Below are 23,240 nucleotides of genomic sequence, written 5' to 3' on the forward strand. Positions count from 1 at the left end.
ACATCCCTACATTTTTGATCAGGAAATATTCCTGTGTGCCTCTCTCTCATAGCTTCTCTTTCATTGTAGATTGGTACCATCATTTTGAGGGAAATGTGTTCAAAAGTTAGAAAATCTGTGTGTAACTTTAAGGAACACTACCAAACACCTTTTTTCTGCAATTAAGCAAACTTTTTTGGGTGCTATTCCATAAAATTTTGTTTTTATGTGTGTACAACTGTTAAGAACTGTGCTAGGTAACCATGTGCGGGATTATCATCTTTGAACTAGGCTCATAAGTATCTTAAATTGTCACTACCGAAACATGTGGTTAAGTTTCGGTTGTGACATCATGGTTTTTTTTGTATTATTCGATAAAATTTTGTTTTTGTGTGTGTACAACTGTTCAGAACTATGCTAGTTAATCATGTGCTGATTGGCATATTTGAATTAGGCTCAAAAATAGCTCAAATTGTCACTACCGAAACAGTCATGACCGTAACGTCATCATTGTTTTGGTAGTGACAAAAGCATAATCATTTATTTGGGGGAAATAAACAAAACTTTTGTACAGTTATGCAAATCATTAGTATCTTGGTATGTTTTAGTAGTGTTTTAGTATGTGAGTTAAAATTCTGTAATGTGATGTGGTCGCTACCAATACATTACTGTCACTACCGAAAATGTGCCGTCACGACCGAAACATGGATGTTTTGTCTAAAATAAAGTATATTGAATTGTCAACTAAGATGTTATTATAGTGTTTGGTTCAATGTATATTCAAACTAATGAATCCTTGACTTTGAAATCAGTATGATTAACTTAGTCAAAATACAACAAATCTTATAAATGACACTTGAAATATTGTTAAAATTGTAATTGTTACTGATTTACCTGTGAAAACGTTTTTTTTTAAATATCAAAAAATATGTTTACAAGGTAGATGTAAACAAAATATTAATAGGTCAATATAAGCCTTCTTATTCAATTATTTATGATTGTGTTTCGGTAGTGACAAATTTGGGGAGAGGAAAAATAGTCCAAAACTTTCTGAAAATACAATATGATAATTAACAGCACTAGAAATGTGTACCTTGGATATTATACAATTTGCATACAACATTTTTGGAAAAAGACATTTTTGCAAGACGTTTCCAACTCTGACTTTGAACCAATTCTGTAGAATGGCCCATATATTTCTGTGTATAAGAGAATAGGAGAGCTAATACTAGTACCATTTTTCTCTCTCTGGCTGTGGCCTAGCAGGTCTTGGTACTGATCTCAGCACCACCACACAGTCAGGAGACCTGCCATCCAAGGAGAGGGACCGGGGCCGGGCCAAAGACCGCAAGCACCACCATCATCACCATCACCACCACAGTTCTGTAGATAAGGAGCACTACGGACATGAGAGAGAACGAGGGGACTACAGCCACAGACAGTCTAGAGAGGGAGACCGCCGCTGGTCCCGCTCACCGAGTGAGGGCAGAGAGTGCCTGACTCACAGACAGGTGGGCAATTCATTCATAATGAACGTGCTCATAATGAATCTTATCACAGTTGAGCATTTCTGCAGCACTGAAGTAAAAAAAAAAAAAAATTATCTCTTAATCAGTATTTTTGCCTTCACTGTTTTCTGGTAAAATGATCAAAGCATCCTTTTTTTTTAAAGGGGGGGGGGGGAGGGGGAGAGAGTTACATTTACAAAGAAACAAAAAACTATTTTGCCAACAGTCAAACATACATTTTTATTCTGTATTTTTTACATGCATACATAAACACACACAAAAAAAATCCAGAAAGTATTCACAGCGCTTCACTTTTTCCACATTTTGTTATGTTACAGCCTTATTCCAAATCCAAAATGGATTAAATTCATTATTTTCCTCAAAATTCTACAAACAATATCCCGTGATGACAACGTGAGAGAAGTTTGTTTGAAATCTTTGCAAGTCTATTGCAAAGTCAAAAAAATAAAATAAAATTCAAATCACATGCACATAAGTGTTCATAGCCTTTGCTCAATACTTTGTTGAAGCACCTTTGCCACCAATTACAGCCTCAAATATTTTTGAGTATGACGCTACAAGCTTGGCACACCTATTTTTTGGCAGTTTCTCCCATTCTTCTTGGCAGAACCGCTCAAGCTCCATCAGGTTAAATGGAATTGCTGCATTCATCTTCCCCTCGATCCTGACTAGTCTCCCAGTTCCTGACACTGAAAAACATCCCCACAGCATGATGCTGCCACCACCATGCTTCAATGTAGGGATGGTATTGGCCAGGTGATGAGAGGTGCCTGGTCTCCTCTAGACATGACGCCTGCCATTCAGGCCAAAAAGCTCAATCTGTGTGTCATCAGACCAGAGAATTTTGTTTCTCATTGTCTGAGAGTCCTCCGGGTGGGCTGTCATGTGCCTTTTACGGGGAGAGCTGTTTGGGCCACTCTACCATACTATTGGTGGAGAGCTGCAGAGGTGGTTGTTTTTCTGGAAGGTTCTCCTCTCTCCACAGAGAAATGCTAGAGCTCTGTCAGAGTGACCAGCGGGTTCTTAGTCACCTTCTGACAAAGGCCCTGCTCCCCCAATCGCTCAGTTTGGCCGGTTGGCAAGCTCTAGGAAGAGTCCTGGTGGTTCCAAACTTCTTCCATTTATGGATGATGTAGGTCACTGTGATCACTGGGACCTTCAGTGCTGCAGAAATTGTTCTGTACCCTTTCCCCGATCTATGCCTCGGTACAATCCTGTCTCAGAGGTCTAGAGACAATTGCTTGGACTTCGTGGCTTGGTTTGTGCTCTGACATGCAGTGTTAAGACAGGTGTGTGCCTTTCCAAATCATGTCCGATCAACTGAATTTACCACAGGTGGACTCCAATCAAGTTGTAGAAACATCTAAAGGATGATCGGTGGGAACAGGATGCACCTGAGCTCAATTTTGAGTGACATGGCAAAAGCTGTGAATACTTATGTACATGTGATTTTTTTTCGTGTTATATATGTTTTTTAAATTTGTAAAGATTTCAAACAAACTTCTCTCACGTTGTCATTATGGGGTATTGTTTGTAGAATTTTGAGTAAAATAATTAATTTAATCCATTTTGGAATAAGGCTGTAAAATAACAAAATGTGGAAAAAGTGAAGCGCTATGAATACTTTGCGGATGCACTGTGTGTATTATTATTTTATATATATAGGTGTGTGTGTGTGTGTGTGTGTGTGTGTGTGTGTGTGTGTGTGTATATGTATGTATGTATGTATATATATATATATATATATATATATATATATATATATATATATATATATATATATACATATACATATACATATATATGCACGTGTTTTGCCCAAGTTTGAACTGCATTTCAGTTCAAAATGTGGATTTGTGTGAGAATGTGTGTGTGTGTGTGTGTGTGTTTATATCTCCCAAGTTTATGTATGTACACTGCCGTTCAAAAGGTCGGGGTCACTAAGATTTTTTTTTTTTAAAGAAATTAATTATTGGATTCAGCGAGGATGTATTATATTGATCAGAAGTGACAGTAAATATATTTATAATGTTAAACCACAAAACATATTTAGCAAATATATTTTATAGATAATGTTTCTTAAACAGTAAATCAGTATATTAGAATGATTTCTGAAGGATCATGTGACACTGAGTAGTAATGATGGAGTAGTAATGATGCTGAAATATATATATATATATATATATATATATATATATATATATATATATATATATATATATATATATATATCGTTTTTCTTCCCAAATCTATTTTAAGAAAACTGTGATTTTAAAATGTAATATTTCATATTTTGTTTTTTGATCATTGAGAAATGAGAAACTTCTTTCAAAAACATTCAAACAAACTGTGTTTTATTTTTTTTACTGGAAAACAAGACAAAAATACTGATTGGGAAAATGATTTAATGATTTTTGCAGAGACGCCATGTTTCTTGTATTACAACAGGATGTTTAACTTAAAAGATCCATTTTTTAGGTCTGTTGTTGAGTCATTTTATGCTGTTTGTTATCTAAATAATATTGTGACAATATCTGATAGTCAGGCCCAAAAATGATGTGATCAGTCTAAATTTCAGTTTCATTTGAATTGACATTAACTAGCCTAGTCTGTCAAGAACAAACCTGAAGTTATTTTCACAGCTGCAACAGAATTCAATTCTTTTTGTTTTTTGTTTGTTTTTTCTTCCTTGTGTCCTCTCTTTTCCCTGTGATATGTTGCTTAATTTTGGTCGTTTATTTTATGGCTGTTTGCATCGGTCGCTTTGCTCTACTGCTTTGCAATGTCTCTCATTCTTGCATTTCTCTCTCCTTCTCTCTTTTATGACTGCGCTCTTTCCTCTCTTACTGCGGTGTGTGTTTGTGTGTGTGTGTGTGTGTGTGTGTGTGTGTCACCTCCTACTGTCTTTCTTCTTGTTGTGTGGTTAATTTTGTGGTTCTGTTTTATTTGCCTTGTTCCATTTTCATGTAGGGCAGTAGTTCAGTAAGCGGCAGTCCAGTCCCCTCCACCTCCGGGACCAGCACTCCCCGCCGCGGCCGGCGTCAGCTACCCCAAACCCCTGCAACGCCCCGGCCCCACGTCACCTATTCTCCCGTGGTCCGTAAGCCCATCGGTGGCACCCCCCCTCCCGGCCAGCAGAACCGACTCCCTACCCCGACCTCCCGTCGGTTCAGTCCGCCTGGCACCGAGCCCCCGCTTCCGCCTCACCACCACCCGTCGCCGCCCCACCACGGCTCTCCCCGCTCCTCCCGTCATGCGCACTGGGGCCCTGGTCCTACGGAGAGTGTGGAGGGCGACGGTTTCTACGACGACCAAGACTACGAGTTCAATCACAACGAGCCTCCATCTTACGAGCAAAGCCCTGTGCAGGGCAACCCTCACCCACATTCCCCCAGGACTTCCCGCCACAGCACCCCCTCTCAGGGCCACCCGCGGCGCATGCCGAACGGCTACCGTTCGTCCTCGCCCTCTCCGCACCACCACGCCCCCACCCACCCGGGAACGCATAAGCCTCCTCATCCCAGAGGGCCCAGGAAGGGCCTCCATGAACCCTACAGTGAGACTGATGAGGATGACTGGTGCTAGCCTCTGGGACGGGGAGGGGCGAGTCCTTCCGCACTTTTCTGGAACGGACTGCCACCACGCAGAGCGTAGGCTCACAGTAAAACAATACTCTCGCTGGATTGGCAGATCTGTCCGGGGAAACACTTGGCAGTGCGCTGAATGTCCACAGGGGAAATCAAGGCATGATTCGTTTCTTTCTATTTCTTGTTTCTTTTCCATTTCCTCTGCTGCCAAGTGTTTCCCTGAAAGCGACGGACCGCTGACAGTGAATATGAAGACTAACGAATATGAAATCCTGTTCCTAGCCTTTTTCTGAAGAATACAAAAAATGTTTTGATAAGGAGGAGGAATGTCTGAACTTTTTTCCCCCAGGACATTTCATGCAGTCCCTCCGGAAATGAGACGCTACAAACTCTTTAGCACTCGTTTAAAAAAAAAGGTGGATCACTTTTTATTTCACAGAACTTGACTGGAGATTCGTTTATTGCAAAAATCAGTCCAGATGCTGGGAAATATCGATGAGTTTTATCATCTATGTTTACTGTTAATAATTATCCCAGTTGAGGGGGAGGCGTGCGGGTAAATTGTGGGTGGGAGATGGAGGTGAACTCACCTGAACTAAAATAGGAAAGCCCACCCTGCACTTCAGCCCCCCAAACGCAAGAAAGAAGAATCATAAACAAACAGACAAAACAGGAGAGAAAAACGCAAAGCTCCTCACTATTTCTTCTTCTTCGGCTTCGTCTTCTGCTTCTCATTGGAAACACTGGAGTTTGAATCTTCTGTTTCACTGCCCAGCTTTGTTTGAACTCCTAAAAAATAAATCCTTTGGAAATCCTGCATGATTGAAAAAAAAAAAAACAAGTTAAAAAATACACAGAAACTTTGGATAAAAGGGGGAAGGGGGGATAAATTATTTGGCTCCTTTGTCATGTCCGTGACGTTCTTTCTCTCTCCCGTCGACGCCCCCCGTCTCTCTCTCTCTCTCTCTCGACTCTCTGAGATCCCTCTCTCCTGAAGGATAGGGGAGATGAAGCCATTGCTAACGTTCAAACTACTAGTAAAAGGGTGACCAGAGAGATGTTCGCAATTTTGTTGTACCAGATTTGGTGCCAAATAACACATACAATCCAAAATAAACAGATAGCACAATTACTTTTTAAGCTTGAGACATTTGATAACATTTTATTTACATTCCTCTATCACTGTATAGATAACTTGCTCACTTGCACAAAAATGCAGATATAGTAGCACATAAAATATACAAACATATAACAGGCAAAGGATGAATAAACATGCTCTTCCAGTCTTCCAGGGTACATGCAGAGAGAGAGAGAGAAATGGGGGGAGAAGAGAGAGAGAGAACCTCTCCATCTTTACATATGATTTCATGTTGATAATGACAATGTGTGTATAAAGATGATCACATAAATAAGTATTGATAAGTGATGATGGTGATGATGAAGATAATGATGATGATGATGCTTTTAATTTCATTTTCTACCTGTTTTTGTATTTGACTGCCACTCTTTGTATTGCCATACTTGTTTTCATGTGAGTTTTGTGTAGATGGTGTGTGGAGCTCTGTGATAGTGATCCATTATGGGCCATGACAGAAACCCATCTGACCAGCTGACGTCCTCGGTAGCTCGACGACTTGGACTGTTTCTATGGAAACACTTTCTCAGCCATATCAGTGAGCGTTAATGACAGTTTGAAGCATGCATCTGATCTCAAGTCTCTGTAACTGTGAACACTTTTTATCAAGAAGGGGAAAAAAATGAAAAAGAAAATAGAGGAAGAGCTGACTAGTTATCAACCATTTTAATAGAAACATGATATAAACGTCTTAGAAGACGTTTCGATATTAAAAAGAGCGTTTAGATGTTAGTTAACAAGAATTAATTAGGTTGGCGTAAAAATCTTATATTTTATACAAATCTTTACTGTCATAATCTTCCTTTTAAATGCTGATTTTTATTTATTTTTTTATAATTATTTATTAATAACTATTTATTTTATACCTTTAAACCAGTTGTTTTCAACCAGGGGGCCAGAAGTCAACAATGACTTTCATTATTAAATAAATTAGTTTTAATATATTCAAATAATCTAATCGCATAATAAATTGTAGTTAATTAAAACTCCCCCCAAAAAGATACAAAACAAGCAGCTTTGTCATAATTATAAAAGACATACCAGAAATGGGGGGCCTTCAAATCAAAAAGCTTGAAAAACATTGCTTTAAACTGACCTAAAAAAAATAAATAAAAAAAATCCCTAAGACATTTCAATGTTGTAGGTAAATGTGAGAAGGTAACTGAGCTCCACTACCTCTACTCAATCAGCAGATGGCGCTGTGATCCACATTGTTCGGCAGGCAGAGGTTCTGGCTCTGTCAGTCTCACCTTTTTCTGTTCCATGTTTGTCAATGACATTGTACATTGAGAGTCGTAATATGTGTCTGTCACCGATGGTGCACCGTTCTGTGTTCAGGAAATGTAACACAGCCAGTCAAACTGCACAGGAACATGTAACACAGCCAATCAAACTGCATGGGTGAAACAATGACCGGGCCTTTTCTGCCAAAACTTGTCTCTTGTGTCCCACTGATCTTTGTGTCTCTTCGGCCCACATTACCATTGCCATCTCAGTATTCTTTACGAGGCAGAATCCTCTGTGGAATGACTCCGCATACACAGACACGCTGCCGATCGAGTCCAACTTTGCAGCATGTGCAAATTAGACGATGTATGTAGCATTTACTACCACATTTTCACGTACAGTCCCACTTGAGTGAGTCCTGTATGTAGCACTACTGATGAAATTGTGGCTCTCCTTTAAGACTCTATGTATAAGTGTGCCCACAACTGGTGAGTATTGTAAACACAAGATACAGAATCCAAGTTTCATGTCTCCCCTTGCTAGTTGAGCATTACTAGATTCTGTGGTCATTGTTTCTTTGAGAACTGCATTTATTACTGAGATTAATCAGTGCCTTATTCAGCATTATTTAGACTGCACGTCTCTTTACACATTTATACAGCTGCAGTGTGTTGGTTTGCAGTGAAAAACAGTCTTGATTTATTTTATCCACAACAGGCATTTAGCTTGAGTGACTTGAGTTTTTATATGGAGAGTATCTATATGCAATACAAACCCGTTTTGAGTTGGCAACAAGCGTATAAGGAAACCATGTGTCTGTATGTTTGTGAGCAATGTGTGTTTGTATACGTTTGTGATCAGGTCCATGAGGATGTGTTTGACAAAAATCAACACGTGAATGATTTTCAGTCATCCTAATTTGCATGCATGATGTTCTCTCAGCGTCTTGCTGTGTGTGTGAATGTGAGGTAAAAGACAAGCGATTGTCTGGATAGGACATCGACATTTCTCATCGTCTGTCATAATTCATCGTTACTAACAACCTCATGTTTGGCAAAACAAGTGACACTTAAAAATACAATGCCGATGTGGGAGTCACACTGTAAAAAGAAGAAATTAAAAACACGCAAGTTTTTGTCAGAAAAAAAAAATGTAGAAAAGCATTTACCTCGAGAACTGCATGTGCAATGTGCATGCCACAGCGTTTGATAAAGTCATCTGCAGGAATTCAAAAAATGAAATGTTTTGTAGAAAAAACACGAGTACAGATAAATCTTTTTTAAAGTAATATATTCCTTTATGCTCTATTTTTTAAAACAAACAAAAAAAATTGCATATTCTGGGGAGGAAAATCACTTTGATGCAACTTCAGGTTGTTAATTTCTTTCTGTTTCTAGCTGTTTTTCTTTTCCTTTTCTGCCAACTAGAAGGAGAGACACTTCAACACTATGTTCAGGGCACGTCAATATGACTACTGTCACACACACACAAAAAAAAAAGAATGAAATAAAAGAGTCAAGAAGAAAATCCTTGCTGTTGTGCGCAAAACTCTTTTTAGTTCTGAAATCCCACATGTTCATCTTCCTCTGCTTTCACTACGGTTTTGAGTTTCTGACTCTTACACAATTCCAAAGGAATGTGCATTTGGCTAACCGGGTCATGATTGTGAGTACATGAGTGAGGTTACACAGAGCTGAATGCATCCTCTTATTCACAGAATTTAAGGTTTAGCCTTATCTGACACATAGAGGGATCAGACCACAAGAGTAGTCATAAGACCTCCAGGGCTTCAGAGGTGAAGTGCCTTGCTTAAATTGAGTATGGTCAGGAGAAAGTGCTCTGAGCAGGATTTAACACTTTCAATTCTTGGTGCTGCTATCAGTACCCCACTCACGCTGCTGACAAATGTTTAAAAAGTATCTTACACATTTCTTTCTTTCTTTTCGTATTTTTCTCTCCGTTTTCCAATTTTTATTACAAATTATGGTCCTTATTTTGTCCCACTTGTGTTTTAATGGCAGCGCCGTTTGAGCCACAAGCATGATGATCATGTTATCCAGCATGTTTTTAAAAGCATCTTGTGAGCTTCAGTGGTAAAATGAAAATCAAATACAAAGAGTTAAAGGGGGAAAAAACTCACCCTCATGTCATTTCAAACCTGTATGACTTTCTTCTGTGGAATATAAAAGAAGATAATTTGAGAAATGTTTCAGTCAGGTTTTTTTCACTGTATGTCAATGGTAACCAAAACTGTTTACTAACAGTTTTAAAATATTTTTGATTGGAACGGCATGAGGGAGAACTATCCATTTTAAATGGTTAATGTTACAAGTTAAATAGCTGAGTTATATATATTTTTTTTTCTTATTCTAAATTCTTACAGTTATAGGCCTGGTTTCACAGACAGGGCTTAGATTAAACCAGAGTATCTTCTTTTTTTTTTCTTTCTTTTTTTTTGCTTTTATATATGCCTTATAAAAACATTACTGTTGTGCGTCTTGAGTAAAAAACAATGGCACTAATATATTTTAAGATGTGTAAGTGCAAGTTGCTTTCTGTTAAAACAGCTCAAACATGCATTTTAATCTGTGGAACTGGGGGTTAGTGTATTTCCAAGGCTAAATAATAATTAAAAAAATCATACATTTTTAATGTGATCGCCGACTATCCTACATATAAATTATGAGGCTGCACATAGGCGGAGCGTGTTGGCCACGGGTCATAAAATTAACTGGGGCTTTAGCCAAAAATGCACCTTTTAAAATAAAGTTTAAATCTAAATTTATTTAAAAGTGTCGATTGCGGCATTGAAAGGTGCATTGTGTAATATTTAGGAGGATCTGTTGACAGAAATGCAATATCATACATAACTATGTTTTCAGTGGTATAAAGACCTTACATAATGAACCGTTATGTTTTTATTTCATTATGAGCCATTTCTATCTACATACAACGCGGGTCCCCTTACATTGAAATGCGCCGACATGTTTCTACAGTAGCCCTAAATGGACTAACGCGTTTTGTCACTATGCTGTACTTTGTGCAAAGAAGCTAGCTAAGTCAGCGAATAAAACACTGACACAATGATGAACAAGTAACAATAATGTTCGCAATAACATATCGTTTTATTAAATAGAGTAAACCTAATTTCTTCATTTATCTTTGTAAATAAACCTCATTGCTTAACTGGCTACTCTCTGCTGTCTCAGACGACGACATATTTTCCTGTCAGCCACCATAACTTCTGTTGGTTCCAATTCCGCAAAAAATTACACAGTGCACCTTTAAATTTAGATCTGCTCATGTTTCATCATATTTGTACGCGTTTTACAGCGTTGCGCATTATAACCAAGCACACACACGATAAAGAGGTTTTTCTATTTACAACGTATATTTGCAGCGTTGAGCAATGTAGCCAATCACAAACATATCTGATGATTTCTTGAATGCAATGGCCGTGTTTAAGTTGGAATCCCCTCACCACTCAAAACGCCGGAGTTTTTGTTCAGTGCTGAGAACTCAAATCCTCTCGTTATAATTTAACTCGTAACACAAAAAAAAAGTGTAGACATTATATAGGCTAAATAAGACTGTATGCAGTCAGCTTATTCGATTAGCAGAACTTGTGAATTAAGATGAGTGACATGATTTTAGGCTAAAGGGAGCGCTTTTATGCATGCTTTCTGGGCAATGATCCATTCAGAATTTGAAGAAAACGTATGTATTGCTGCATTAGGTAAAGCAATAGGCTATTTTCGAAATGGCTGCCATGCTAAACCACGCCAGATAGCACATGTAGGCTATGTCTGCAAGATGTCTGTTAAAGATCACTTAATCTTGAAAGCATCTGCTGTTTACCAACATCTCATAGACGTCTTTAACATGTCAGTTTTGCATATACATTCTAAATCATAAACATCTTAAAGACATTTTCTAAACGTCTGTTTGACATCTGACAGGGAACGTAGACGTATTGCAGATGAGCAAAAACAAAAAAACGTCTTCCAGATGTAAAAACGCACATCAAATAGATGTCTCTGTGATATACGGAGGGATGGGCAGTTTTTCATACACATGTATTTAAAATACGTATTTTATATTTTGTATTTTAAAGCCTTTGGAAAAAAATCAAATGTAATTTACATTTAAGATGAGTATTTTTGTATTTTCAAAATACATAAAATACTTTTTGCCAGTCAACCTCTTTATCAAGATACTGATATCGTGCATCAACTAGTTCAGACACGCCCCCTCCCCCCAACCCCCAACATTCAACATTCATGCATGACAGTACAACTGCAGTACAACTCAGCATTGGACCACTTTTTCTTTTTTTTTTTTGGAATAAGGTGAGGATATCATGATCAAATCTACTTGTTGATTAAAGTTAAAATAGTGCATTATTTAGATTTGCCTTGAGTTAACATGAAAGAATAAAAGAGAAGACAAGTGGGAAAATATTTTGTTGATTTTTATCAACTAGCTTGTCAAATGTGTTTAAAGCATTACTGCATGTTAGGGATGGGTGACATGACACTACATATCATAGCGATGATATAAAGTGTGAATCGATGGAACTTTTTTTAAACCGTTTACACAGATGGGCCTATTTGTGGGGTAAGCAAATTTATCCGTGCAGCTTTTAGTGGGCAATTTAGGAATTATTGGAACGTTGGAGTGGAAAAAGAAGCACTGATGAATGATACACCACAAAAATCCTCAGCTTTTAAAAAAAATAATAATAATAATAATAAAGGGGTAAATAGTGTCAAATTAATCTAAATTAATTCTAATTTTAGATAAACTTTCTAATTTTGATAAACTTATAGAAACAAATAAACTTTACATAAAATAAATATAAAATTACTTAAAAAACATTGGACTACCTGTGGGGGAAAAAAAAGAAAAGAAAAAAAAAAAGCTCAAAAGAGTTTGAAATTTAGTTTTTGTGGTTTCAAAACTGATATTGAGAATTGTGAAACCATATATTGTTACTGTGAAGTAAAATTGAGATTTTGGGTCATATCGCCTATCCATATTCTTTGCTAGTTTTACAGTTTTACATACAGTATGAATTTTTAAATAGTGTTCACAAGTAATAGACTACATTGTAAGCTAGTCAGAAATAGGTATATAAATGGCTGCTATTTTGCATAAGTGTATTTGTAATCGCCAGAAAGAAAGAATGACAGAGAGGGCAGAGATGAGGTTAGGAATTAAAAGTCAATATAGGCATTATGTAGTTTATTGATTCACTGTGACCTCTACCTCCACTGGATGGCCAGTTTCACATGTAGGCCTATTTTGTGTATTTTCAGAATACAAAATACTGTATTTGTATTTTAAATACATTTTTTCACACAGTATTTTGTATTATTTTTTCACACAGTATTTTGTATTTGTATTTAAATACATTTCCATGTATGTATGCCCATCTCTGGATGTATATGTGCTATCAGGTTTGCCTGTTCAAATTATAGTGGTTTGCGAACATAACCACTTTAATAAAAAGAGCGTTTATGCTGTGATGTGTAGGCCTAGGTTGTTGATAGGCAACACGTAACTATTTCATGAGATAATATGTCAAGGTGTTTTTCACATAGCCTTACAGACGGTTTACCCTCCGCCTATGAGGCTGCAGTATCTCATTTGGGAGGCATGTGGCTACATTATTAGCTTGTTTCTTTTGTTTTTACCCTTGCTCTGTCCTTTTCTGATTCTACGTGTATTCGTGTAGGCTATATGCAGTTCTGCTGATCCGAGTGTTGTAAAGTCGTTTGGTCAGGAGATTGTGGGAGCTAACAGTGCATTCCTGTGAGATTTCAGATACTGGAGGATCAGGTTTCAGACTCGAGAGGGAAGGGAGGGGAGGCTCGTTCCATTAGAAGGACAATCGATGGGCCACACAGGCATTCAGCAGCTCCCCCTCCCCCGGCTGTCTGCTGTATGTCGGCCAGATGTGCGGATGTGTGAAGGGTCCGGGTATCGTTCGTTCATTTGTTTTTGCTCTCACATACGAAAAAGAAAAAACGAGAAAACAGCTCCTTTTTCCGTTTTTTCGTTTTTTTAGAAAAACGAAAAAACGAAATTATGACTTGATTTTTGGTTTTCCCGTCCTTGCACGGAAATCAGAAAAACAACTTGATAGAAACGAGAACACGGCCCCTTTATTCGTTTTTTCGTTTTTAAAAAAAAAACGAAAAAACGAGATTTCGGCTTGAGTTTTCGTTTTTTAGTTCACAGGCAAAAAACGAATAAATGACTTCAAAATTCGTTTTCCACATGTGGGCGGCCTGACACGCCCCCTTCCGCCGATTGGTCAAGCAAATCTGAGCATGTGACGTCATCAGTTGTCGCTCCGGTCAGGTCTGCTCAACAAAATAATAGTCAAGTCAAGTCAAGTTTATTTGTATAGCGCTTTTCACAATACAGATTGTATCAAAGCAGCTTCACAGTATTACATTTAAATAATACAACAAAGTTTGTTTCAAGAGGAATTTATTGATTGATAAAATTAAATTAAATATCCCCAAAATATCCCCAGTCCTCTACTATGGCTACAGATTCTTAAACTGTACAGGGCAGGTCCTACTGGGCTTTCTTCTGTGCAACTTTACACGTTTCACAGAAATATTTACATCAGAAATATTAATTATTAGTCTGCCACCAGCCCGTTTTATGTAGCTGTGCGGAGTTAAATCTGCTGACAGCGCCGAGCGGGAGACGCTCACTGACCAATGTTCAGTCAGCAGTCAGAACTTTTCTTTTAGACGCTCCGTTTTGCCACGGGATGGTGATTGCAAATACTGTAATGCCAATCGGCTGAGGGTGGGTACCAATGATGGTGAAATACATTTTTACTGAAGCTGTAATCATAGCCGCGACCCGCGAGAATGAGACAGATGATTGACAGGACGATAGCGGAGGCAATTAAAGGCGCAAGATAACTTCTGTTAACAAAAACATAAATAAAAAAAAAGTTTAATATAAGTGACTTTGTCTTTGTTTTATTGTTTTTGTTGGTTTTAATCAAATCATTGTGAACCACAAACTGAGCCTTTATTTAAGCCTATACTGAGCCTATATTAAATTTTTTTGTTATAATATGGGTATTTTATAATACAGCATAAATAAAAACAAACACACGTATGTATGCCTATAGGCAAAACACCACAGTTTTTTGGTTTTGTTTGTGTTAACTTTTATCCCCAACCATATTTCTTCATGGGCTCCACGCCAGGGGTCACGCTCAGCACCCCTACTTCCCATGGTAGCCTACTAACTGTAATTATGCTGACCCAGTTTATATGTAAAATCTTTGGTATATGTAATATCTAAAAACACTTTACAGTGTGATGGAAATAAACTTTTCTTAAAGCGTGTTGTATATCACCACAGATTTATTGACACCCTTCTATCTGTGTTGTATACTGAAATAGACAATTGTCCTGCAGAATGATGAGGTTTTTTGTAATAACACAATTATACCATGAAAAAAAAAAAAAAAAAAAAAAATATATATATATATATATATATATATATATATATATATATATATATATATATATATATACAGTGCTTAATTTGTAAAGTGGGAGGTCCCGGAGCGCAGAGGGGGTGTGGATCCGGCCACTCAAAACGGGGGTTGGAGGTAACAGAACAAAAAAAAAAAAAAAAAATGTAATACAAAATACACTGCCTACGTAGCTTCTCTGCAGGGACAGCGCCAGAGAATTGTTAACGCATGTGCTGAGTGGGTGCTAGATCATTGACGGGGAGCTGCGCAAAACTTGGCCACTAAATATTTAATATTCAGTTATGTTAATGATCACAATTACAGTTTTAATTTGATTAAATTGAACAAGCGCAACATTCCGCATTCAATCAAATAGGCCTATTCTAAAAGATGTAGGCTATTATTAATAATAATGTTATTTCAACACAATATCTCGTTATTTCGAAATAATATGTGTGCGTGCATCCGGTGACGCGTGTATTGATTTTTATTAATAAACAAGTGTTTTCTCTAAAAGTGTCGACTCGGCTGCAAAGATGAAGTTGACGATCGCCATCTCCGTGTGAACGCGCTTATAGAGAGAAATGCACATAAATAAGCCTAATGGATTACATAATCAGAAAGTAGCCTTTTTCTTTTTTCGTTTTGAATTATTTCGTTTAAAGACATTTCAAGCTTTGTGTATTTGATGTATTTGTCATGTCTGTGTGAGGCATACGCTGAGTTTCGTTAAGTTAGGATCGCGCGGGCGCCTCCGTTATATTTGTTTCATAGGCCTATTCATTAAATACAGGCAATTGGTTGATGAAAAATTGATTAAAATTAAGATACAATTTATACAAAACGAAATTCACTTTAAAGAAAGGCTTTCTACAAAACAACTTCAACTTCAACGGTCAAAATCATGTCTGACCCGCTCCATGTCTCATATTGCGCATCCTATCTTACTCGGTCGTGCTGTTCACTTTTCATAAATCAACATAAATGGAAGAAAAAATAAAAATAACATTATAATATTTTAACAAATATGAAACTAAATGCGCTTTTTTAATGGCTACAATAGTACGCCTACATAGGCTACTCTCTATTTGTACAAATTTCTGCACATTCATTTAATTCTGAATTTTGCAAACACAAGTTGAAAGGCATTTGTTCAAATCAAGTTCACGGATAATTGTGCGTGCATTTATTAATCATTATGATACTAAAATCCTAACAAATAGGCTATGCTATGTACAAAAAATCAGATGAGCCCATAATATGAACGCATTTACACGTTAAGCATTTTCCTCCCATAGAAAAACATTATCGCTTAATGTGGCTTAATGCAGATTAGAATGTCCCCTTATTATGTCGAAATAACAAGATATTATGTCGATACTAGGCTACTGTGTCCACCGTGGTCTCCTTTTTGATCAGCGGGAACGATTTTTGCTTTTTTGGGATCTGACTGTCCAGCGTATTTGAAAAAGTTAAGCAAACTTTCCTGTCTTTTTGACATTTTTCCCCTGAGTGAAACGATCGAGGCTAACAGCAATCTCAACTCGTACAACAAGCGCGCAAGTCATGTGTCACAAACATTGAACACTACACAAACAGGAAAATTATTTTTATTTTTTTTCATTTAGGCAATTAATTTTAGTGACACAGGAGGTGCCGGATCCAATAAAAAAGGTTCCGGATCCAATGTCGGAGGTGACGGAACATGTTCCGGCGTGTTCCGGCTCAAATTAAGCCTTATATATATATATATATATATATATATATATATATATATATATATATATATATATATATATATATGTGTGTGTGTGTGTGTGTATGTATATATGTGTAAAGGCAGGATCACCTACTGGTGGAACCTAAACGGAAGTCCAGTCCTGGGGTGCGTTTCCCGAAAGCATCGTTAGCCAACTATGGTCGCAAGTTCCGTCGTTATCAGCATAGTTCAACGATTTGGTGTTTCCCGAAACCATCGTTCAAACGAACGTTCGCAAACATCATCGCAAACTTGTGTGGTTGGAACGACAGCTCTCGAGCTGTCGTTAGAAGCATAGTTTCTAGTTTACATTAGATGTAGACTGAATAAATCCTTATCTTTAGCAAAATAAGCAAGCTGACATTCAGTACAACCCGTGTTATTTATTTAGAATACATACAAATGTAATTTATGTCTTTTAGTTTGTCAAGAGATTTAAAGCACCGTTTTTGAAGACTGCGCATGTGCGAACGTGCTCTACTATGTAAGAACGAGCCAAATATTGAGTCTGGTAATAAAGCAAAATAACTGAGAAAAATTAGAAATGGTCTTCAGATGCCATGTCTGTAACTTATATGACAAAATCTAGCGTTAATTCGATCTTAAACAGATTAATTAAAATAAGTTATTAGTCCACCACGTGCGAGACGTCATAAACCAACGTGGTTGAACGATACTTTGAGACAGACGGTTTCGGGAAACAGACTAGTTGATTTCTCCAACGATGCATCGTACTATGGTAGTTAAGCAGCGAGCTATATAGTTGTACGGGAAACGCACCCCTGGCTGTATAATCAAACAATAAAAACGAGAAACAATGCATGCCATCAAGAACATTTATTGATTCCACAGGAACTTGATCCAGTTTCCCCCATTTTTACTAATAACTACTTGTTAATTAACTACTTTCCGTTTGGGTTTCACCAGTAGGTGATCCTGCCTTTACACATATACATATACATATACATATACATATACATATACATATACACACACACACACACACACATATATATATATATATATATATATATATATATATATATATATATATATATATATATATATATATATATATATATATATATATATATTCATGGTATAATTATGTAATCTGCTTATTGTGAGCCTAAATGAGTAAATTGGTATTCAATCATTATCAGGCTGACTTGCCACCAACTACTGGTGTTTTTTTATATATTGAAAGTAGTGTTTCATGTTGTCACTTCACATTTAATAGCCTCTTAGAATGAAATTGCTATGCAAATTCACAGTGCCTCCTTTGAGCTGCATTAGACAGTGTGTAATGTACATCTAAATGCAGGGTCAGATGCTGCTTCTGTGCCACCTATACTGCAAAGCTGGGAGTTTGTTCATACAGAGTTCATCAGACAGCCTAAAGCCTCTTACGTTGTTGATTTATATTTCAAACAACAATTCAACATTTGCTCACAATGTTTTTCTTACAAAAAACCTCATCATTCTGCAGGACAATTGTCTATTTCAGTATACAACACAGATAGAAGGGTGTCAATAAATCTGTGGTGATATACAACACGCTTTAAGAAAAGTTTATTTCCATCACACTGTAAAGTGTTTTTAGATATTACATATACCAAAGATTTTACATATAAACTGGGTCAGCATAATTACAGTTAGTAGGCTACCATGGGAAGTAGGGGTGCTGAGCGTGACCCCTGGCGTGGAGCCCATGAAGAAATATGGTTGGGGATAAAAGTTCACACAAACAAAACCAAAAAACTGTGGTGTTTTGCCTATAGGCATACATACGTGTGTTTGTTTTTATTTATGCTGTATTATAAAATACCCATTTTATAACAAAAAAATTTAATATAGGCTCAGTATAGGCTTAAATAAAGGCTCAGTTTGTGGTTCACAATGATTTGATTAAAACCAACAAAAACAATAAAACAAAGACAAAGTCACTTATATTAAACTTTTTTTTTATTTATGTTTTTGTTAACAGAAGTTATCTTGCGCCTTTAATTGCCTCCGCTATCGTCCTGTCAATCATCTGTCTCATTCTCGCGGGTCGCGGCTATGATTACAGCTTCAGTAAAAATGTATTTCACCATCATCGGTACCCATCCTCAGCCGATTGGCATTACAGTATTTGCAATCACCATCCCGTGGCAAAACGGAGCGTCTAAAAGAAAAGTTCTGACTGCTGACTGAACATTGGTCAGTGAGCGTCTCCCGCTCGGCGCTGTCAGCAGATTTAACTCCGCACAGCTACATAAAACGGGCTGGTGGCAGACTAATAATTAATATTTCTGATGTAAATATTTCTGTGAAACGTGTAAAGTTGCACAGAAGAAAGCCCAGTAGGACCTGCCCTGTACAGTTTAAGAATCTGTAGCCATAGTAGAGGACTGGGGATATTTTGGGGATATTTAATTTAATTTTATCAATCAATAAATTCCTCTTGAAACAAACTTTGTTGTATTATTTAAATGTAATACTGTGAAGCTGCTTTGATACAATCTGTATTGTGAAAAGCGCTATACAAATAAACTTGACTTGACTTGACTATTATTTTGTTGAGCAGACCTGACCGGAGCGACAACTGATGACGTCACATGCTCAGATTTGCTTGACCAATCGGCGGAAGGGGGCGTGTCAGGCCGCCCACATGTGGAAAACGAATTTTGAAGTCATTTATTCGTTTTTTGCCTGTGAACTAAAAAACGAAAACTCAAGCCGAAATCTCGTTTTTTCGTTTTTTTAAAAAAAACGAAAAAACGAATAAAGGGGCCGTGTTCTCGTTTCTGCTTATTTCATTTCAAATTGGAAAACAAACTATCAAAACGTACACGGACCAATATCAAGTTGTTTTTCTGATTTCCGTGCAAGAACGGGAAAACCAAAAATCAAGTCATAATTTCGTTTTTTCGTTTTTCTAAAAAAACCAAAAAACGGAACAAGGAGCTGTTTTCTCGTTTTTTCTTTTTCGTATGTGAGAGCAAAAACAAATGAACGAACGATACCCGGACCGTGAAGGGTGCTGTCCTTCCTCTAGTCTATTAATACCTCCTTCCGCTCACTAGCACATTCCTCTCTCGCGCCTGCCCCACTTCCTACTCCCTTACCCCGTGATCATGATCCAACATGGGGTATGATTTTGCTGGGTCAACAAATATACACATGGCTCACATGAAGATTTATCTGTCTTTTACACCTATTTAGATCTATTACACATAGAATTTAATTCCGTGTTTGTTAATATAACATGGTCACAAAGTGAATCAGGTTTTGATACAAATACATGATTTAAGTGTAGACTATCTGTTATAAACTACTATTTTATTACATTGATTCAAATAAGTGTATAAGTATAACGTTTCAACAAGTCGGCGAGTGCTACAAACCAATAGAAATCGTGCGAAGGTACCACAGCAACAATGTTGCTCGAGCGCTGTAGCAAAAATGGTCATTATTACTGTTAGATTTAAATTAGGCCTATATAAAAATTATAGGCGATTTGTGAGTTGGTTAACTGTAGGCTGATAAAGGCGCCAAAAGACAAATTTGGGTGCGCGCAAAGACCTTTAACAGATTGCCGCCGAAAAGTATCCCTTGGAAAAGTCTTGTTCGCACATTGCAGTTTGGATAGTAGCATTGTGATGCAGTAAGGTATGTGTGAATGTATGTGTTCAACCAGCTAGTATATCTTTAACATAGACTTTAAGTATAGAATTCAGAATAAGGACAATGACTAATAAAAAGAAGTGTTAGTTTGGGTTTAACAGCACTTGCTAATGGGCCATTAATTATTAGTAGACGACTTAAACGTTTTACAGCTTCTCGTCTTTTGTTCCCCATATCCTGAGCCGGTTATGGGGGTTGAAAAGAAGTGGGAGTGCGAAAAGAGACGACAGCAGCGATTATCCGGCCTGATGTGCTCACGGCCTCACCGCTTCCTGCCTTCCGCGAACACATACAGCTCCTGCCCGCGAGCCATCCGCACCTCCGGTCACGTGACCGCGGAATACTTTCAGCAGAGCGCATGCAACTACATACAAGCCTAGCTGACTCCGTCAGATCATTTCCTGGATTAACAGGTCTCAAGATAATGCGTCACACACAAAAATTATATGTCAGAGAATCTTTTATTGTACAAAACTGAGGTAGATAGATCATAACATCACAATGTCTGTTTGTAGTAGCTTATGTCATGTTGACCTGCTGGAAAATCCCTGGCTACAATGTTTCAACTGGTTACTGCTTGGACCAGCAAGAAACCAGATACAATGTTCCAAAACACAGCTTAATGTGGGTTTTCCCAGCAAGGAGACCACAGAAATCCCAGTCAGTGTCATAACTGGACAATCCTGACAGCACCATAGATAAATACAGTCTGAACAACATGGTATAACCAGATGGCCAATAAATAAATAGATAAAGACAAGTTCATGTGAATGTCCGTGGAAGTTCTCTCAGTAACACTTCTTGTAGAAGTCATGATACCGCCGCGTCATGTCCTGATTCCTGAATCAGAGAAACGCGACAGTTTGAACAAGAACCATCACACCTTTTCCCCAAAACAACCCGCTCTCCGATGAGCTGTCACATTGTTCCACTGTGAGTAATCACCCACTGACTTCTCCACGTTAGTCAATTGCCCTCAATATCACAGCAGTTATGCGTCACATAATACGCTTTCCTCTGTAGTGCGCAAAGTTCACTTCACTGTCATTGTGTTGTGCCATTGCGGTTTGTCTTTTCAAAATGTCACAATTGTTCTTGGCATAGGTACAAGAGACAGTGAGTCTAGCGCTCTACCGCAGTTGGCGGAATTATTCTGAAGAATTCCTCTGGCCTCCACAAACTCCAGTTTGGCTTTTTTGCACGGTAGGAAGTCGGGATCTGTGGCTGTTTTGCTCCGTCGCTTTCTGGAGTGACGGTCCGGTCTGGTTGGGTTGCAGTTTTCTTTGTCCACCGTGAGTCCTGCGGGGTTGTGTAGGTGTGCATGACCCTCGAGTCCGGACCTTTGCTCATCCTCGTTGGACTGTGTCGCTATCGCGCGCAGAGGTGTTGTCGTGGAGCTCGTTGTGTCAATGGGCTCTTCTGTTTGCGATGTGTTCTCTGTGACACTGAGTGTGTCAGATTGCCCCATTTTCTCGCTTGTCAGTCGAGCAGAGTGGTATATGTCCCTTGCAGATTTCATGACGAGCGTCAGCAACAGGCTCCGGTGGAGTCGGAGTCCACCACGCTGGGTGCGCGAGCTGTAGATTTTGCTTAACGCATGGACCATAATCTGCTTGGCCTCTGTTGTGACATCCATCGTTCTTACTTAAGTAACTTCTATCCTCTTTTCAAATATAAAAACAATGTTTAGGCAATTTCTTCTGAGCTCAGTTTACTTTCACTGTCGTTTCATTCACCGAAGTAAACCTCAGCGTTAAGACAGCGGGCTTTATATAGTTTTGGTGACGTGTTCGCTTGTGATTGACACTCGGGCTCCTCCCATGAATTGCGGCTCTGTTTGAGGAAATAAGTCAGAACGTGTATCATTCTTCTTCTGATGTAATCAGTCGGAAGATTTTTTTTTTTTTTTGACAACCAAGTACTAAATTAATCAATACCTCTAGACGATCAATGACCTTAAAAAAAAAAAAAAAACGTTGATGAATCACCTTCTGGTTGTTTTATTGTAGCCTGTATTTTATTTAAAATAATTGCATTTTTAACTAAAATTATATATTATATTATATAATTACTCGACAATACAACACAATGACAAACGCATAAGAAGTCTGTGCCATTTTTCTAGCCTGGGTTAATAGATAGGCTACTTTTATTCCCATGGATATTGTTAGCTTCCTCATTCTCTTATGCCCATAAAAGGAACTTCCGCTTGTCGGTCGGCTCTATGGAAAACCCATGATGCGTGGGCTCGTTCAGGCTACTTCCTGTTGCCTTATTTGCTTCAAGAGATTTCGTCATAGCCAATAACCTCACACGACACGAGCGCGTCAAGCTTCCTCTGCCCATTTACGGGTGGATCCAGCTGTTTTCGCGTAAAACGTATAACAGCACCATTTTATCAAACGTTAGATCCACGGATGTTGTTTAAACAAATACAAATGTTCTAAATTCAGTCCACATTCAAATTGGTTTTTGGACGGAGGAACTGTAAAATTATAGAGGTGACACACATGAGACGAGATATGCATGGTATTTTATCCATACATGGTAAAACCTGCTAAAATATTTTTTTGGCTATCAAAGAGGCAGTTGATCTAGTCAATGGGATAACAATAATAATGAAATGTTAAAGTGCACTCTCATACTCAATCTCTGGGTTGCAGACATGATCAAGTTGTGTTAAGAAAGGTTGCACAAACTCCAAGTATTTCTCTGTGATCAGGTCAAGCTACAGTTTAGGCATTAATAACCTCTCAATAACCTCCCATGATGACAACCTTCTACATGAAAATATTGTTTAGCCTGATCATGGAAGAAATTAGTACATAAAGTTATTTTG

The 23,240-nt window shown here is 37.9% G+C and overlaps 2 protein-coding genes across 13 annotated transcripts in view; one reads left to right on the forward strand and one right to left on the reverse strand.

The window, feature by feature from the left end:
* Positions 1-7,667, forward strand: part of cacna1aa (calcium channel, voltage-dependent, P/Q type, alpha 1A subunit, a) — a 119,648-nt gene extending 111,981 nt beyond the window's left edge. For 8 of the 12 annotated variants that reach the window (XM_082138191.1, XM_082138198.1, XM_082138192.1 and 5 more), the window contains 2 exons: positions 1,243-1,490; positions 4,479-7,667. In XM_082138191.1, coding sequence (XP_081994317.1) covers positions 1,243-1,490; positions 4,479-5,093 — 863 coding nt within the window. In that variant the 3' untranslated portion in view covers positions 5,094-7,667. The remainder of the gene's footprint in view (positions 1-1,242; positions 1,491-4,478) is intronic. The other 4 variants (XM_082138194.1, XM_082138196.1, XM_082138199.1 and 1 more) reach the window with 2 other exon arrangements.
* Positions 7,668-20,843: 13,176 nt separating this feature from the next.
* On the reverse strand, positions 20,844-22,158 carry ier2a (immediate early response 2a). The gene has a single exon (XM_082179992.1). The coding sequence runs from the start codon at positions 22,035-22,037 to the stop codon at positions 21,477-21,479; it is 561 nt and encodes a 186-aa protein (XP_082036118.1). The 5' UTR covers positions 22,038-22,158; the 3' UTR covers positions 20,844-21,476.
* Positions 22,159-23,240: the final 1,082 nt, after the last annotated feature.

Source organism: Leuciscus leuciscus, assembly GCF_965113295.1.
Source record: "Leuciscus leuciscus genome assembly, chromosome: 1".
NCBI classification, from domain to species: Eukaryota; Metazoa; Chordata; class Actinopteri; order Cypriniformes; family Leuciscidae; genus Leuciscus; species Leuciscus leuciscus.